Source organism: Larus michahellis, chromosome 10, assembly GCF_964199755.1.
Source record: "Larus michahellis chromosome 10, bLarMic1.1, whole genome shotgun sequence".
In the NCBI taxonomy this organism is placed as follows: domain Eukaryota; kingdom Metazoa; phylum Chordata; class Aves; order Charadriiformes; family Laridae; genus Larus; species Larus michahellis.
Window position 1 is genome coordinate 13,463,907 of NC_133905.1, and position 19,824 is coordinate 13,483,730.

Sequence of the window (19,824 nt, forward strand, 5' to 3'; positions counted from 1 at the left end):
ATTACAGTGAGGGAAAGAAAGGTCTGTCCAGAAACACCAAACGCATTTGTAGACATAATCTGTAATTTGGGGCATTGGTAGGATGCCAATTGAGTGTGGAAGAGCATTTCAGAGCTGGCATTGCAAACCAATCAGCATTTTAATTTGCACTTTTCTTCTGTTTCTGTTCTTAATCTACAGGCTGGGTGGACCCGTGGTCTCTTGCAGTTATGGCCAATCTGATGCTCTGTTAATCCTTTAACTGAACCAATCAGTCAGCTATGAAAATAGGCTAATATAGAGGTTAATACTTCTCTGGTGCTACGTAGAGGAATAATAGACTAAAGAAAATCACACAAAGTTATAAGGAAAAGGTGAATAAGTGAAAAAACGCACTTAAAGGAAAAAGGAGGACTAAGTGGAAAGGAAAGTGGTGAAGTGGTAGGAGTACAAGAGGAGAGGGGAAATCAATTGGAGCTCAAGCATTTAAGAAACCTGATGAGATACTTATGCAGACAGGTCTTTGAGAACACAGCTTTGTCTCTTTCCAGGCACTATAATTATACTTCTGTGATGGCCAAGCTTTGGCACATCAATTCTCCATTCTTCAGTTGTTGGTGACCTCATGGAGAATGACTTTTGTGGCAAGAGACTCTTTGCTGCATTTGCATTCTGCTGAGGCCAAGTTTTCCTTTTTATTAAGCATCTTTTCAGTACCTATCGAGCATAAAGTGGCATGGCTCATCTGTAATGCGATCTTACTTGCTTGGGAAGAAATAATACTGTGATTAATTTCTGCCTAGCAAGAACAGATACAGAATCATTTCCAAAACATATGGGGCAAATTAGCACCTGCTGGGTTGCAGAACCAGCACTTGTTTGACTTCGTAATACTTATTTGAAGCAATTGGAGGGGGGTCCAATCTTCCATATGATTTTCTGCTGGATTAGTCCTAAACAGCTCAACTAGCATCTGAGAAGGCTAGCCAGAATTTACTTGGATTGCAATTTTTCTGAACCTGATCGTTCTACTCATTGTCACCTCTGCCTAAGCAAGATTATCTAGTTTATCTCCCTTTGAAGACAGCGATATTTAGAATCTGTCACTCTTCAATTGCATAGTTTCAATAAAAAAGAATAAAACGCTCTACAGACACATTTTCAACCAACGTTTTCACAGTACTTACAGTGTATTGTAAATGGAATACTTCAGGCAACAAAATGCTGAATGTTATTGCTCAATGGACAAAATGGATAGTTTGGAGGTGAAAGTACACGGGAGGTGTAATAAAATATTCAGTCTGGCACAGCACCCTGCTTGTTGGAAATATCACAGGAAGAATACCTTCCAGACGCTTTCCGCCTTGGGTCTGATTCTGAGGATATTGTCTACTCTTTGTCAGACCTTTCTCCCTGACCACCTACTTGGTCATGCCTGCATTATTTCTGCTTGTGTACATGGGGTGCTTTATTCTTCTCTTTGTCTGCATAGCTCAAAAGAGCCAGCACAGAATGGTGGTGAATTCGGCATGTGCATGAAACACGAGTCTCGCTTCAGAAGGGGGTTTTATATTCAAAGGCTGTTTGTAAAAATAGAATGCATCGAGAGGATGGCAAACAGCCTGAAGGTAAAACTAAGTATGCAAAAAAAGATATCTGTAGCAAGAGCCTCAGAAAAAATTAACAGTGGATAACTAATGTAATGGTGTTAATTAGTTTGCAATGCACCAGCCATACGACTGCAGGCTGTGGTCTCATCAGATTTCCAAGCCAAACAAGGTTGGGTTGGGTCAGTTCTTGGTTGGGAGACCTCCAAGGAAAAGCTGGAGTATTGGAAAACAGAGCTCAGTAGGTGGCAGTCTCCCCTCTGCAAGAGGAATCCCCCCAACAGGCTGAGCAACTGCCTTATCTGTGGCAACTCAGCAAGTTGGGTTATATACATTCGCAGTCCACAAATACATTTTAGATGCTTGTAGCTGTAGAGCAAAGACTGAGCTGTGTACTCTAACGCTGTACGCTCCCATCACTGCTCCAGAGGCAGCAGAGCCAGGCTAAAGGAGCAGCATAATAATAATAGTAATATCTGTTGTTTCAGACTTGCATTTGGTGATGGAATTTATATTCCTTCTTCTGGGTTTCTTCCACACTGATCTGTTTTGGGGAGCATACTCTCTTCTCATTCTCAGCATTACATTTGCAGTGGCGCTGTTATTGTCTCTGGAGACTAGTAATTGTAAAATTGCAAAATATTTAGCTTTAAGTTATGCTTGTAGCATGAAACAGGCTTTTTTCTATTTGCCAAAATAGAGCAAATAAAACTCCTTTTAATACACCAAAACCTGAGCTCTGGTCCAAATTTATCTACTGTGCAGTTTCCTCTATTTCAGCAGAAGAAACTTAGTGTGTGTAGCAATTCAAGCCCTGCGGAGCGTGCTCTCCCTCTGGTCTGAGCAGCTGCCTGGGGGTTTGCAATAGGAACTGAAGAGAGTTGGCCTTCGGTAGAGCTTTTTCAGTGGATCATTTTTCTGTGACTTGTGATCTGATGACATTTGGAAATTTTTTCCATTATTTGAGCACCTCTGTCTCCTGTGGAGCTTTTCTGATCATCTTAGATTATCGTCAGCAGAGTCATCTCATCGGATGAGGGGGTTGGTCGTGCTTCGCCGTGCCCCCAGACAGGGCTGCAGGTGCTGCTTCTCGGGAGCCACGTGGAAGATGCTCCAGGCTCCGGGTGTGGAGCCACCGTTCCTGCCCTGCAGTACCTGCTTTGTGGCGAAGCCTATCCACAGATTCACGGTTCAGCAATGCAGAGAAAAACACACGCCACAGCTGGAACATCTGGGCAAACTTGCCCAAGGCAATGACTCTGCAACACTGGAGTTCTTGGAAAGTCTGAAGACTGAAGAGGTCTGAAAACATACCCACCATCGTATAGTTGAGGTGTACATTGTATTCCTGATGTATTCATTCACATTGCTTCCAAGAAAATAACATTTCTGCTCCTGAATTATGGTCGGGTGCAGCAGTGTGATACCAAAAAAATTGGGATTGTACAGTTATTGGCTCAGTCAATGGGGTTTTTTTTGCTTGTTTTCTTTTCTTTTCTCAGGAAAGAATCCAAATAGAAAATGGAACTCTTATCATACCTATGCTGAATATGTCAGACTCTGGCCTCTATCAGTGTGTGGCAGAAAACAAGTACGGTACTATTTATGCCAATGCAGAGTTGCGGGTGATAGGTGAGTAAATGCCACTAAAATGAGCAGATACTGAGTATAACAGGACATTCATTTAAAATATTTCAAATTAAGAAATGAGTGGATTAAATTACACCAGTCTGTTGAAGTTTATTTGTATTTCTTTGCTGCTTGCTCTTCATCACCCATGTGTGAATGGATTTTTTTCATTTTGTGGCTGGTTTGGAGGAAAATTCTAATCCCATGTGTGGTCTTTTTTTTTTTATCACATACACACAATTTTAATGAATGCTGTTTCTCACTTAGTATTATGGGTTATTAATAGTTATTCTGCAGTTTTTAAAAGTCAATTTCAGCAAGTGGGAAAAATAATTTTAACTATAAACAAAGAGCATATGGCAAATATGTCTATAAAAACAAATAACATATAGCAAATAATCTCATTAACGATTACCAGAGACGCACATAAAATGGAATTTGTTCGTATATTATGAAAGGTATTCTGTTATAGATATCCAAATACAAAGTTTGTTCAACAGACAGATACTAGTGGAAGCAGTAAAACACAGACTTTAGGAGCACCTAACTGTTGTACGGATCTTGTGTTGTCTCCTTCTCCAAGAGTGAATTTTCACATAAATTACTGGACAAATAAACACATTTTCTGGAAACAGCACTGGTTTATGAACAGAAAGCCATTAAAAAACTGTATTTGTAATTGAATGTTCTGAACTAAACTCTGGGGATGAAGACCTGTGGCTGAGATCAGGAGCATGATGTTTATCCTGCCGACATCGCTCTGCTCAGGGACCTCACTGTTCATTGCAGATAGACCCATTCTCCCAGAATGGTCTGCAGAGAACCCTAAGGAAAGGTTGTCAGAGCAGTTTCTAGGTAGACAGCTTAGAAATAGCATAAATAAGATACAATGAATTTAATTCTTTGGTGCTTAAATACATTTTTCAAGTTTGATGTATCTGCTTTCACAGAAGTTTCAAGAGCAAAGCAATTATTGGATTCACCTACTATGTAACTTGAAGAGTAGAATTTTTAGCAAGTTCATTTGGTAACTTGTCAGCTGCATACTGTTCTGGTCTTTCTTTTTACTTCTCTATTTTTAGCTGCAGCACCTGATTTTTCCAAAAATCCTGTGAAACAAATGTCTGTTGTTCAAGTTGGAGGCGAAGTTACAATTGGTTGCAAACCGAACGGTTCTCCCAGAGCCGTTATTAACTGGAGAAAGGGCTCAGAGGTTCTGCGCCAGAACAAAAGGTACTGTAATAAACCAGTTGCTGGATTGTTGGGTGTTCTCTGTTTTAATGTAATTTAAACATCACCGAAACGCAGCTGGCTTAGTATTGCTTTTGACAGCTCAATGACGGAAAACTTTGGTGCCAGAGGCCTGTTTGTCTTTAGCAGTGGCCGTGCAGTTCTGCAGATATACAGATGATTGAGAACAAAGCCAAACCCGATACGTGTGGGTAATTGTATGATACATACGTTGGTGTTCATCAGCAGTTAATTCACTGCAGGGCTATCAGAGCTGATTGTTTACTGAGCACAAAGCCGGGGTGAATCAGCCTCATGTAGGAGACATCAGTGGAGGCTTCAGGGAAGCAGAATATACCCCCAGGCTGCAGTATAATTGCTTAGCAGCTGTTCAGGTTGTACCACAACCCATAGCTAAATCAACAGCCATATTCTCACTCTTCTTTTTAGGCAGAATCTGACGACTGGACCCACATACTGGCACAGTCCCACACCAACCAGCGTGGGGTTGGTGACCAGTGGTCTTCAGCAGGGCTTTACTGACGTTTGGTCTGTGATGGCTGATTTTTGTGGTATTTGTGAGATGCTACAAACCGTCTACGTTATTACACACTAATGTCAATTAAATGGTAAAGCATGAAAATCAGAAGCAACTTACTGACTCGAGTAGGTTGCGAATAGTATACACAATATACAATCGTGATATTTCCATATACAAATGTAGACGGATGCAATGGGCAACAGTGTCTAAGAATTGTTATCTTTCTCAGCATCTCTTTCAGCTCACAAACATAACAGCAGCACTGTTTTATCACATTATCATTTTCAAAGACTGAAAACAGAATAAGTAATTCATAAAGCTCTGGAAATTTAACATCAGATTTTGCACATAGGACCAGTTGCTCAAGGAGGTTAGTTTGAGTCAGATAAGACTTAAAATAATTATAATTAAAACAACATTATCCAAAACTGTGACAGAAAGCAATATTTCCCTAGCCCATGCTGCAGTAATGTACAATGCAGACAAAAGTAAATGGGAGAAGTATATGCGAAAGCAAGTGCAAATCTGAGAAGAGGTATTTCACATAGGTACTCATAATGAATCAGACAAATTTGGGTAAGCAATCCATGCCATGGGATATAGAGAACTTCTCAATGATTTTTCCCCCCCTTTCAGTAATGGCAGTTCTATTTCCTGTTTAACTGCTCAGCTATTGATGAAAAATATTTTTCTAACTAGCGTTCGGTCAAATCTTTTTTTTGCATTTTGATTGTATGGTCTATTCCACAAAAATGCCTGTTCATCCCATTAGATGCAGCCTATCCCTACTGTACGTGGAGAACATGCTCAGGGTATGGTTTGCCACAGGCGATCTCTGGATTTTCTGACATTGATGAGAACGGAGTCAAGGAGAGCAAAGTTTAAAACTTACAATTTAAATTGTTGAATTAAGCGTAGATCTTGAGGTTCTAGTACCATGATATTCCCCATCTGATTTGCTTATAAAAAATAATATTTATATGCTGCATGCAGTATTTACTTGTGCTTCTGTATTAATTTGCTAGCAATAATTATAAGCACGCTGTAAGTTTTGAGCATCCCAGAAGGCCACCTGCTGCTGAGCCAGGAGTAAACAAAAAGAGCAGGATTTACACTGAGGCAAAGGGAGAGAGTTTAAAGTCTCCATGTGCAAAACATTATTACCAGTGTGTCCACTGGTACAAAGTGGAATTTATGAGGCTTTTTGATTATAAAATGACAAAATAGCTAATGCCATGGTTTTAAAGAAGAGAAAATAACTCATCTATACAGTATTTTTCCAGAGATCTTTGTGACAGAAAGCAGAAAAGGAAATAAGGATTTCTCTGGCTTTAATTAAAGTACACAGCTAATTGAAGTACTCAAATCATATGTATCTTTGCTCATAAAAAACAGAAGGAATCTGCTCTGCATTTCTCTATGATTAAACCTTGACGTGTCACATAAAGATTAACTATTTTAACTAAAGCTTTCCTTATTTCTGCTCCCACTTAATTGTGCAGCATTTATAATCTCTTGGATTCCTTTATGAGCTTCTTTTTTTTTATATATTTGTTTGGGTTGTAAATGCTGAAAAAAAAAAAGGAAATACCAATCCCTTATGGTTCTGGCAGCAAAACTGTGATGGACACATTGCTAAATATGTCAGATCATATAAGTTCTTCAAAATGATATGGACAAATTCGATCTTCTGTTACAGAAATAGTGCAGCTAGACCTATTCCACCCTAAGGGGAAAGGATATTCTTTCTTTTTCACCTTCTTTCTTTCACTTGTGGTAATAGTTTATTCCTGATCGTCATGCATGCGTGTTCACTGCTCTCCCTGATCATCTGGGCTCTTAATAGGACAAGATAACACTGCTTTATATTAATGTTAGTTTGTAACTATGTTAGAAGTGTGCTAACTAGGAAGAGCTAATTAATAGACTATCCATATTAACAAAAAGGACCATAAAATATTTTTTATTTTATTTCCTCTGAGAGTTTTTTATAAAGTCTTTTTAAGTTTACCAAGCTGCAGTATTTGGGCCCCTACTATTTGAAAAATATCTAAATGTTTCCCGAGTTTGAAGCGTAATCTTCTGAATCTCTTGCCACAGTTCAGCAGTGAAGGTCCTCAGCCCTCATCCCCTTTGCAGGGCACAGTTAGTTTCCTCCAGCCTGGCTTGTCTCCCCCATCTTCTTTGCAGCCCAAACACATCATTGTCCAGATCTTCAACAACTTGTATGCCCTGATTTATGTAGAATGCTTTATAGCATTTGAAACATAAACGTAAGTCCCTCAAAAAATTCCCAAATCAATAAATTTTTACACTAGATGGTAAAACAAAGCCTGAACATACCTGTACCAGGTCTGCTTACTGTTCCCAGACCTAACGTCCCCTCTGCATTGGGAATTCTACTACAAAATTTTCAGAAATAGCTAAATTCCATTCTCATTCATACGGCTCACCCCCTGAGTAGTGGGATTTCTCTTTTTGGTTTGTGCTGCTGGCCACTGTAGAGAGGGAATTCAAGGTTATCAGCTGCAGGAATCAAAAAGAAATTCCACAGTTGGCTAATCCTAGCTGGTTTTACCTCCTCTCTCTTCCTGTGATCCCCCAGTCTGCTCCTCTGGATCATCTAGCAGTACCACTTCAAGTCTTGAGAAATGGGCATTTGGAAGCAATTGTCCAACGGGCAACAGTTTGAAAAGATTTTGTTTGCCCTTTGCTGAATGCACAACTTTTTCCTGGCATGTGGTGTGATTTTTAGCTCAATGTGGAAATGAAATGTAACAAAGAAAAAGAACAAGCTTCATGCTCTGAACTCCCACCCTGTGGAGTTTGACACAGATACGAGCTATTTTCATACGTGTCATATATTCTCAGTAAGTGTGATGGGACTTTTCTTCATCTCATTTCTATCATCTCATGCGTCTACTGAGGAAAAGAAGGAGTAGAAGGGAACAATTCATATATTAAATAAAGCAAATTTGCAAGTCTAGACACTGATCTCATCACAAATGTGTGTCTTGTTATCACCTTCAGTGGATTCAGGATCAGGACTCTTATGGAAAACTTATTTTATGAAAGTTCTTTTTGAATGAAGCATTTTAATAAAAGGGAATTGGAACCCCTTTTGCTTTACCAGAGAGAGGTGCTATTCCCTCGCCATGAGTTGAGGATCCCCAAACACTGTAGTGGATGCATATAAACATATGTGATTCACTCCACTCAGAATTTAAATGAGGATAGCTGAGGGAAAAACCGAGAAATGAGGTAGGCTGGAAGAATGCATTAGTCATATACAGCACTTTCCATGCATTAATAATCAGTAATAAGCAAATATTCATAATTTAAATCCTTTTCTGGGGACTGGACAAGAAGTATGTCTAGGGGTCAATAAAATATGCTCGATACTTGTTGGCTCCTAGACTTGCTTGTAGGACACAGTTCAGTCCCATCTATGTGAAGGATGGTAATTGATGGTAAATTCTCTCTCCCATGCCACACTTGGTTTTGGTGTTTTGCGCTCAAGTTGTTGCCATTTCTCAAAGGAAACATGGGGGAATGATTGAGCACCGAAACAAGAAGCTGTTTTTCAACAACCATATGCAAAGAAAACTGAGCAGATGGTGTGACTGGAGACTTCTAATGCTATGGGTGGGGGGAATTGTCTGGTAACTGTTGAGGTCTAACAGCTGCCTCTTGGAGCCTCAAACTCAAGGGGATTCTCCTGCTCCATGTGAAACGCAAGGACCCAGCAGGTTTCATTAACTAAAGGGTTGGATCCACTCATAGCTGTGTGCTGCATCTGAATTGCTCTCCCAGTCTCCTGGTAGGACCATTCTCCTACAGCCTTCAGAGCACTGATGGCCACCATCTGCTTCTGCCTTTTTTCTGCTGCTCCACTGTGCAAAGTCAGGTTCCAAACCCATGAACATTTGGATATATTTTAAACTTTTTCGTTATTTGGGGAAAGAATTCCGTCTTTTTGTGGGCAGCTGTTGGATTTAGAGAAATAGGGAGTTAAAAAACTAAGGGCAATTAATTGGTAAACAGGAGAAGTCCTCAATCCACTGATCAAATACAACATACAAAACATATTGTACTGTGAAATAGCATTTCAGCTTGAACCAATTTGAGAAGAAATGTGTCAGGGCAGTTCAACAAACTTCAATGAAACATTTCAATTACCAGAATGTCAACACTGTTTGTTTAGCTTGTACTGAAACCTTACAGAATGTCCATTGTCTTTAAAAAATAAAAAAAAAAAAGGTCTGCTTGGGGAGGAATCAAGACAAAATGGATTGAAAATTCCAAAATTTGCACTACTCTACTAACAAAGGAGGAGATTGATGTCACTTAACTTTTATTTAGCTGAAGTCAATATGCAGTCTAAGGTAGTTATTTACTTTTTCTTGGCAGGCACCTCCATCTCAAATGAGATGCCTAACTTTACATGAGCAAAGCTGAAGGAATGAAACCTATCCACAGTGTCTAAAAAAACCCCCTACCTATATTGAAGTTAGACCCGATGAGTAGCACAGAGAAAGAGAAGTTTTACTTGTCATGCTGCTTAGTGACACAAACCACACTGCTTTATGCACCCGCTGTTTGCAGATAAAGGTAGTATAGGCATTTGTATGCTGGTAGCAAGTTTCATATAGAACATATTTTCTTATGCTATTCCAGCACTTACAGTTCTATTCCCAGCTTTCTACAGCAGTGCGGCTAGGTGAATAGCAATGGGATATTAATATGACTATTATTTTATTTTTTAAGTCTGGTTTTTGAAGCTTGGATTAAGTGTATCTCCATTTTTATCCTTCTTGCTTTTCTACCACAAGAAGCTTTGCATAGCTTTGATGATACGCCTTAACCCCTCTATCTTATCAGTGTCTGTGTGCTTGTAAAGAAGTTCATTTCCTATTTCAGTTTTTAAATAGAGCACTTGAAGTGTGGGCATCAGCAATCAGAGCAATTCCAGATATCTTAGACACCATCGTTGTAAGTCAACATGAATACAAATTAAGCTTATCTCTTGATGAAATTATGATTTTGCTTAGGGAACCAATGCATTGATTCCACATCTGCTAAATTTGATTAATCACTTCAGTCCCATTTCTTGCTAACAAATAGATTTACAGAAATCAAAGGGTGGATTTACCTGGCTGCTTTCAGTGCTTGGCCTGAACTTACGTATTAAGGCATGAAAACTCCTACAAAACCTGAGATTGCTGTATAGAATTGCTTTGGTTTTTCATCTCTCAGGCCACACTACTATTGCATATTCGGTGCTAAACAGACAAAACCCATCATTACACCTTTCCCAAGGGAATGCTGAGAGCTGCAAGGAATATTCTTTCTTCTCACTAAAAATATCTTATGCTCGGATTATAATGGTCTCAGTTTCTATATGAAAGGCAGAGAAGAGGGTACTGCAAAAGACTAATGGAGGCAGCTATAATCTATTTCTTGAATATTTATTTGCTAACAGCAGTGGTATTCTTCTGTTTTCAGTGTTGGTTGTGGGCATAAGTGTGCCAGCGTTTGCCCATGCTTCCTTCTGAATAATGTCATCGAATCTAGGAGGAATGTAAAATGTGGCAGTATTCATGGAAAAATGAGTGTGCATGAGCAGAATTGTTTGGTGATCCAGCAAAAATAATGATACTGGCACAAGGAAAGTTTTACAAGCAAGGGGATGCCAGAAAATGCCTCAGACTGACCTGAAGTACTTTCAGTCATGTCTTCTTTGTGTTCTCCACACAGTTATTTCTGTCTTCTCCCCCAAGCTGAAAGCAAAGGCAGGGGAGTGGAAAGTATGTGAGTGAAAGATGAGGAGGGAGATATAGGGAGAAGGAAGAATGAGCAGAGATGAGGGGAAGAAAAAGACAATATTTTATTTTTCTTCTTAATCTTATTTTGCTTTGTTTTCCCCCTTTCTTCTTTCTCTGTTATCTTTCCATTTGAAGTCAATCCACTGCAGAGTAATGAAAAGGCAGAAGGGGACCCCCATTGCTACTTGACCCAATGAAACACTGGCAGGCAGCAGACAGAGAATATCACTGCAGTAGAAGACATAAGAAAAGGGCTTTTCCTTTCTTTTCTCTCTCCTTGGAGAGTTTCGTAATGGAACAAGCCAATGAACCTAATTTCATCATGTATTACTGACTACTTAATGCAATAGTGTTTAGCACATCAGATAGCATGAGCATCAAGTAAGCAAATGAACCATATGTTCTCACGTATAAGAAAGAATGACAACCTGCGCGATGCTGGATTCATTACAATTTCCCTTCTGTATGACACCTCTCTAATACAATTTTAAATTGTTCTTACCCAACTCCTGGGAACCTTGTTAAGGTGAGCCTTTCTGAGGGGCTGTCCTACATGCTGAGATGTCCCAAGCAATCTGTCATTCTTCCATGTCATATGGAGTTGCAATAAACTAAACCCCAGTGAATGTCAGTCTTGTGCCCTCTCTCCCTTTCAGTTCATGTTCTAGCCCTGCTTCATGCGTGTGTTCTGATTGACGTTCAGGATTTGATCCAAAGCCAGCTAATCTCCTTGGACTTCTTCCATTGACTTTGAATCGAGGTTCCTAATTAGGAGTTTGCACAAAAAAATAATGAGAGAATGAAACCGTCTGTGCTCCTCTTCTAGTCCAAGTTGTACTGCCATGAACATCATTACTGTTGCACGATTCTGGTGTGTTTACTGCCATAGCATACAAAAATACTCGTATTGGATGAAAAACATACTGCACGAAAACCAGATGAAAGGTAGTTCCTGGTCCTGAAAGTTTTCAACCTAAGAGTAACATTAGAGGTAACAGTTCAGGATATGTCGGGGAGGTGGTGTAAAAAGGAGCAGTAAGATACTGATGAACATGGCAAATGGGCTGTTGCCAGTCACGCCGTGGGCGTGATGAATAAAGAGTCTCCCAGGGAGGAGTTTCTGGGATCATTTTGAGTGTGAAGGGTTATGTGAGAGGAAGCATAGAAACAGCACCTTGAGAACGTGGCTAATGCTTGACCAACATGAAGGGTTTGTAGGAGGAGACTGACCCCTCTGGTTTAGCCATAGGATTTTATTGCAAACAAATACCAGTTTTTCATTACTTCTTTTCTATGACAAGTAAAAATCTTTTCAACTTTTCAGTGAAAGGAAGAGTCTGCTTAAGGGACACGGACATTTTACTCACACATTAAAAAGACAAAATTTCTATGATCTGTTATTTTGAGCAAGGATGTGGGTCTAAGGCTTCAGTGAACCACATACAGTCCCTACCATTGTCACTCAAATTAAGCCTAAATTCAATAGCCCAGTCAAGATTGCCGAAGGGTTTCCTCCAAGACAACAGGTAGCCCAGCGAACAGGCAGAAGAAGCTAGAGGTGATAAGAGCTAGAGACACAAGAGCCAAGGGCATGTGCAGCTGAAAGAAGATGAGTCCAATTCAGCATGGAAGCTGAAATCACTGAAGTTGAACACTGTTCATCTCCAGTTCTGTATCTCTTATGGACATGTGCACGTGAACATGCTGAAAGCAAGCCAGTACCGTGCTGTGTACCTGGTGTCAGCTGCTTGTTGCATATGCAGAATTCTTTAAAGTTAACAGCAGGTTTTATTGTACTTTTATTTTTGAAATATGTTCTGACAAGCAGATAGGGAAGAAGATTCCTGTAAGTGAATTAAACTCCCACGCAGAGGGTAATTTGGGGCCTTATGTACTGCTTAAATTCTACCTAAGACCCATATTAAGGGGTTTGTTTTACATCTGGAGTGAATTTGGTTGTGTGAATGGCTGTGTCTGAACTCCTAACAATGTCTGAATCAAAAATAATGATTAATGGTGGGATTAGATTGAATAGTAGTGGTGTGCAGATACCATCCTGTGCTGAAAGAACTTTTCTCTGATGTACCAGCATTGTAAAGATTTCGTAAAAACAGCAGAAATTGTGGGCAAATAGAAAAAAATGGCAGCCTTTTTCTTTGGCAATTCAGTTCATTTTCTACCTGGATTCTCGGCATAGGATTTTGCCAAGTCTGGTTCCTGATCCTTTCCTTCTCAGTGTACTACTTCATCACTATATTTTCTTTTCTGCTATGAATGTTCAGCCTAATCAACGTATGGCTACATAGATACGATATTTCATTATGTCCTGTGCACGAGGTAGACTAATAACCAAGAAATGTTTCTTTTTTTGCTTGGACATGCTAAGGGATGGCTCTTGTCTCAGTCCAGGATTATACTAAATCGCTCCTTTCGTGACTTCCACTGTCTAGATGAAGATTTGAAATAGGGCAAGGAGAGTTACAGGGAGGAGAAGAGCCATATAAATGGGCTGTATCTTGTAAATATGACACGAGACCAAGTAAGTTCTCTACATGGAAAAAGACCAGAAATGTGCGTGTTTGTTCAACACAGCAGACTGAGGATGAGCAGGCTCACAAGCACCTTAAAACCAGCACAAGGATTTAGAAAGCCAAAGGGATTAAAACATGGCAGGCAAGGTTTTTGGGATTTGCTTGTTGGTTTGGTTTCATCACTAAACTGGTTGGTTGGTTGGCTCGTCTGTCTTTCCTGTACACACAGAGGTGCTGTTGCCCAGTATTCCCTGGCTGCAAGTTTTGTGGCATATTGCTACAATAGATTTAGACACATGTCTACAGACACGGTATTCTTGTCACTTTTTTCTTTGGTCATTGCATAAAAACACCTGCCTCACATTTAATACTTGAGTGTGTTAAAGGCAGGGCAGGACAACTTTTGCTATTTCATGTTAAAGGGAGTACCATCTCCTGAAAATACTGTGTTTTGTCTGGAAGCCTTATGATGGAGTAGAACTCAGTTCAGATGTCTGTATATATTTACATAACATAAATACTTGTGGACCCAGATTGCAGAGATTCTATACAAAAATCACGCTCCTTTTCAGGAATGGAGGGAAACTTTAGGAAATAGCAAGGAACAGTGTTACAGTATCACCTTCTATCCTTGCTAATAGTATTCTTTTCTAAAATATTTTAATAAGACTGTTCAGCTGGATTGTGTAATTGTGTTTTGATCCAAATAGTTTACGCAGAGTTTAATGGTGTTTATTTTATTTCCAATTAATTGTCAGTCAACTCTGAAGCTCGTTTATATCAGGATGCAGATAAGGAAAATCTTCTTTTAAGCATAGTTTATTAAATGGCAATACTATTAGCATACAAATTACACTCAGAATAGGATAAACAGGTACAAAGATCATTAACATATAATACAGACAGTCAGATCTCAGATGGGACTCAGTGGGACCTTTTCAAAAATACCAGAGCTGTCATCAGCAGGTACAATTCATTCACTCAGCCAAACTTTACTCACATTTCCATCTGCATAAATCACTAGGAATTCTGAGTCACTTGGGAGCAGGGCTCATGTTCCTGCCCCTCACTTACTTCCCTTCCACTTTCTAATTCAGCCCCTCTCACGCTTCTCAATCTTTGTAAAATTAGAAAAGTCAGTTATTGTCTCCATGTCTGCTGGCATATCTGAAGAAATTTATAAACAATATATCTTTCCATAGCCTATGAAAGCAAGAGTGTTTTGGCTCTTGAGCAGTAAAGTGAGACTGAGAAGACACGGTTTCAAATAGGATTTCTCAGATAATAAAAATTACTTTGCCTCTGATTTCATCAGATCCAGCACACTCCCTTTTTATCTGCACAGTGCTATGATGATGACTTCAGTGACATTATGAGGTGGCAGACACTTGATGTTAGAGGCAGACAGAAGAAAAGAGGAGTGAATCTTTACATTAAGAATCAGGGTTACTTTATTTTGAAAGGAATTACATTATGCCGTTGAAGAAATAGCTGCCCCACTGGCAGCGCTGAAATCTGCAGAAGTCGGCCGGATTCACCCCAGTTTTACACCATTGCAGCTCAGCCAATTTTGGTGGGGATTTCAAAGACATTTGCTGTATTGAATTAACGCGCTTCACATCCATGAATAAAAATTGCACCTCTCTCTAATACACATTGGCTGAACAATACAGCAGTGCACAAAACTTGCCTCTGCTGCACCTTAAAATCTAATGAGTTGACACCTCTTTCTTTTCTCAGATTTTATTTTCCTATCAGCCTTGTTAAATACATATTATTCTTTCATGCTCTTAAGATCAAAGCAAATAGCCATCAACAATCTTTTGTTCACATGAGACAACACTTTCGGAGATGGTTTGTTTGGCCTGGTTAATTAAAAGCTGTACCTATCATCCCTGCTTGATTTCTCAAGTTCTTTACTTAAAAAGTATGTGTGACAATTTTAATGAGCTCTCACTTCTTCCCAGTCTCATGTCTTCCGCAGAAACGTTGCAAACTCTTCTTTTTCAATGTTACGCAGAGTTTTGACTCCAGCAGATCTCAGGGAGGCTGGTTGTTTTCCCTTTCGGCGTATAATACTTACCTTGTATCCTAATGGAGTCACTCAGAGAGGACAAGGGCGAGGATCAATCCCATGGAACGAGTAGATTAAAAACAAACAAAAGGATGTCACTTGCAGTGTGCTTAAATAAACTGGGGGGAAACTGCGCACAAACTGTTGTGGGACTAAAGGTTTGCAAAGGCTCAAAGGGCTTTGGGTTCATTCCTGAATCATAGAATCATAGAATTGCTTAGGTTGGAAGGGACCTTTCAGATCATCTAGTCCAACCATCAACCTAACTCTGACAAAAGCCATCACTAAGATTTCATCCGATTGAGAAAAGCACTGTCTCTAGATCCACGCCCTGGGTCACAGGTCACTCGGTGCTGGGAAGGGACTGTGGTACCCGCGGCTGCATCCTTACCCTGCCCTTGCCCTCTGCCACGGGCATCCTGCGGATGGAAGGTTGGCTAGATGTCAGCCTGTGGGCGTTAAGAGCTGTCTTGTCTTCCTGTGATCCTCATGAAGTGAACTGCATCCAACATATCCATCTTTTTGCAGGGTGAGTTCCCAAGCTTGTTACATATGGAATGGTATTTCTGGGCATTTCTAATTAGCGTTTATGTGCAGGAAGTTTGTATGGATTTCTATAACTGGATTTTCATCTCGTCTTTTCCTCAGAGCAACTTTGCTTAATTGAGCTATTTACCCAGAGGTAGCACCTGTGTAATTCAGGCAGGAACACAGGCATCAGCACTAGTCTGAGAAGAATTTAAGCATTTTGTAAGTCAGAGATGCCAGTTTAGAGTTAGGCTTATGCTTAAGCAATCCCTTGCTGCGACAGGGCTTTATGAACAGCTGTGTCCCGAGTAGCTCATTTCATTCCTCCTTCTTCTTTTGCAGGGATGCATTTATCAGATCTGCTTCAGGTCTTTTGCTATTTGTCCCTGGACAGGTACTCATTTATTTATTGAGAGAAGTCCAGTTTTCCTAGCAGACAAAATATTCTACTTGCATTATATGGGACAAGTTAAACTTTTTTGTCTTGTCGCAGTACTTGGAATTACCTTGTCTTCTGATGCAAATGCTAAGAATTATTATCTATAGCCTTCACACAGTCTAAAATGTTGTGAAAAGTAACGGTTTTCAGCAAGCCCTCCAGCAGGTGAGACCTGTGTTTCACAGCTGCTTTTTCAGTTGTTTGTTAGAGCTTGATCCAAAGCCCATTAAAGGAGATATTCCCATTGCCTTCAGAATCACAGCTCCGTTATTTGAAAGACAAATGGAAGAGGACAAAGCACAGCCCCTCTGGACCCACCCGCAGCGTAAAGTCACGGCTCTGAGGAAGTTTCTGGCAACTTTGTTGGTCATGGCAACTGGGTCGGTATTTCACATTGCATTTTTTTTTGTTGCATGTGAAATGCATCATCTTGATTTTTTGCTGTGCTCTGCTTTCTCATCCCTCTCCTGACACAGACCTCAGTGCAGCTGGAAATTACTCACTTATTTTTTTTCTTTAATTCCCTTCCTCGCTAACTAATTACTCTGGAGTCCTTTCTGCTTTTACATATCTTATTTACTGCTAGCTCCCTAATTGTCTTTAGGTAGCGTGACCTCTGTTTCAAACAACTCTGAAGCTTTTATTAGCTTATGGTTTCTATTTGCTGAGCTCCGTTTTGATCCGTTGGAAGTGCCATTCCACCCTCAGCCTGCCCAGCCGTTGAATTATTGTTTCAGAACAGCATTTCTTCAGATCAAACGTTACCTCGTCAGCTCTTGAGTGAGTACAAACCCCTTTTAGTGGATAAACCAAGAAGCCAGGAATTATTCAGGTCTCAATTCCTAATGAAGAATACAGGAGAAAAAATAAAAGACTAAACTTCAGTGTAAAAACCCTAGCCAGAAACCCAGAGGGAGCATTCAAAGATTCTCCCCTTTATTATTCTGTGTTTTTACAGACTGTTTTTTCCCATATATTTACCTACATTGGAAGTTTTTGGGGACTGGGACTGTCTTTTTTTTTGCCTCATGCCCTTTATGGGTTCCAGTTTGTACCTAGAGTTTTTAGGTGCAACTGCAGTCAAATATTTTCAATAAAATATAAAAAAACCCCTGCAGTAAAATAACTGCAGCATTGATGTTTGATGGTGAGAAGGACACTACAGTGGCTTGTTACAACTTATTATTCAGGTATCCAGTGTATGAACATTTGCTGATTCACACCTGAATCTCTTTTGACACTGTTTGATGAAGCCACCATATGTTAGCTAACCACCCAATTGAATCAACTATTTTATCACCAGCGGTTTCTTATGAGGGTGTTTTCTTGTGGCTGGTGCAAACTGATGTGAAGAAACGCATCATTAATACAAAGAAAATTGCAGAGGCAGAAGTGGAATGCTTGCAAATGTTTCTTCATATTTAAACCTGCCTTTGAAATGCTGTCATCAGGTGTGTCCCCACACTGAGAGGGAGAAGCACCCGTAGTCTCTCGTTTCGATGCATAGCATCGGGAAACCAGCAGAGAGACTCAGCTCTTTCATGCTTATTCTTCCTTCCTTATCCAAAAAATGTCATTTATTTGATACATCATTATATTGAATAGCGTACTTTGTTCTTCATATTGCTCCTCTCCAGTTTAGTATGGATATATGATGGATTATTAAACCCAAACTTATTTTCTCATCGTGCTACAAATTGCACGCAAACAAGAGCTGCAGTACCTGGTGGTTATTGCCAAGGAAACAAAGATTTTTTCATTCAGGCCTAAATCCCTTCTCCTCTCAGCTCCACACCCCTGTGACGGGGACATCTCAGTTTTTCTCATATCTAAATCCAGCCCTGCTCTGCTCAGGAGGAGATCTTTCGGGGGGGTTAGGTCAGACAAGAGTGGGAGACATGAAACTGAGGGGATGGAAGCGAGAAGACCACCAGAAATCCCTGTCTAGCGCTCCTCTTCATCAGCTGAGCGGCTGGGAACATGTAACGGGAAGCAGAACAAGGTCTAACGTGTGTTACACATATAGCTACAAGTGTGTAAATACCAGAGTGGAATGCAGCAAGACACTGCGATGCTCTTTGTGTGTTTAATGGCTGTGATATTACTGCCAGCTTCAACTTCTGCTCTTGTTATTGTTCGTTTCCTTTAATAATTCATTACATCATCCAATCTTATGTTGTTAGTAATAAATATTAAATACCCAAGCTGTGATGCATGAATTAGATATTTTCTTTTTATAAAAGGATTCTTGTATTAGGTATAAATGTCAATTAAAAGAGGAATATAAAAAAATAATGCAGTGCTTCTATGAGCGCTGGAATGAATGAAGCCTGGTTTTCTGTGGATTTGTGACTTAGAGATGGATTTTATCAGATGGAAGAAAGTGTGGCATGTGAGTGCAGCTCTTCCCTGCTTGGGTGCAGATTCTCTGATGTCTACTGACGAGTGTGCTCAAGCAGTGGCCTTAATGGCAAGAGGGGCTGTACTTACAGACCCTGACCCCATTTTCATCAAACTTCCAGGAATTTCATGTCTTTCAGCCCATTGTCCTTCTAAACTCCAAAAATTGGTCAAGAACATCTACCAAGTGCAACAGGTGGATGGAAGAACTGACATAAAATTAACAAAACATTACGGGATAATATTATTTTCTGTCCAAAACTTCATTGTTTACCTAATTCAGTTTTCATTTTTAAATTCTCTGCCTTTGATAGATACGTGTTCTGTATATTTGTGAAGAAAATCCCCAAACCCTGAAGTGCTGTCCTTATATGTAAAAGCAAAAAGGTGCCAGGCACGCAGTGAAAGCTTACGTAAGGAAAACATATGCCAAACTCTGTACCGTCATACATCCTAAAGTATCTTACTGACATGAACAAGGATATGAACAAGCTTAGAAATTAATTTTGTCCATAAAACCCAGGAGTGGTCCTGAAAAGACTCCTAAATGCAATTTACCCAATACTCTGCAAACTGGTGTAAACAACATAGTGACTAATAAGGTGATTTGAGGGCCCTGTGAGACAGCCATGTATTTGATTTGGCTCCTTGGCTTGTGAGGTGGCATTTCAGCATCTCAGCTAGTCTGCTAATGTCTTTTAATAATCCTGACAAAATTGGACAGGCAGCTGGGCTCAGACAAGACATCAGTATGGCATAGGAGCATTGGGATCTGAAAAAAAAGCAGCCCCCCATGGTAAAATGTAGCACAATTAGATAACAAGTTGGGTCTTCCTTCTTCCTATTGAGACTCCAAATTTTGCTGCAAGAAAGCCAGCTAGGTAAGTTAATGGTTAAGTCCAATATTTCAATATAACATTCCTAATATCCTAATAGCAATCAATAACAAGCAGAGGTGAAAATTGATTGATACATATTCATCTTGCTGTAGAAGAGAAAAAGTATAATGGAAGCATTTAAATATTAAAAGTAGCACTGCAT

At 39.8% G+C, this 19,824-nt stretch overlaps 1 protein-coding gene across 4 annotated transcripts in view; it reads left to right on the plus strand.

Moving 5' to 3' along the window:
• Window positions 1-19,824, plus strand: part of CNTN6 (contactin 6) — a 150,304-nt gene that overhangs the window by 105,574 nt on the left and 24,906 nt on the right. For all 4 annotated transcript variants that reach the window (XM_074602800.1, XM_074602801.1, XM_074602802.1 and 1 more), the window contains 2 exons: window positions 3,089-3,218; window positions 4,298-4,448. In XM_074602800.1, coding sequence (XP_074458901.1) covers window positions 3,089-3,218; window positions 4,298-4,448 — 281 coding nt within the window. The remainder of the gene's footprint in view (window positions 1-3,088; window positions 3,219-4,297; window positions 4,449-19,824) is intronic.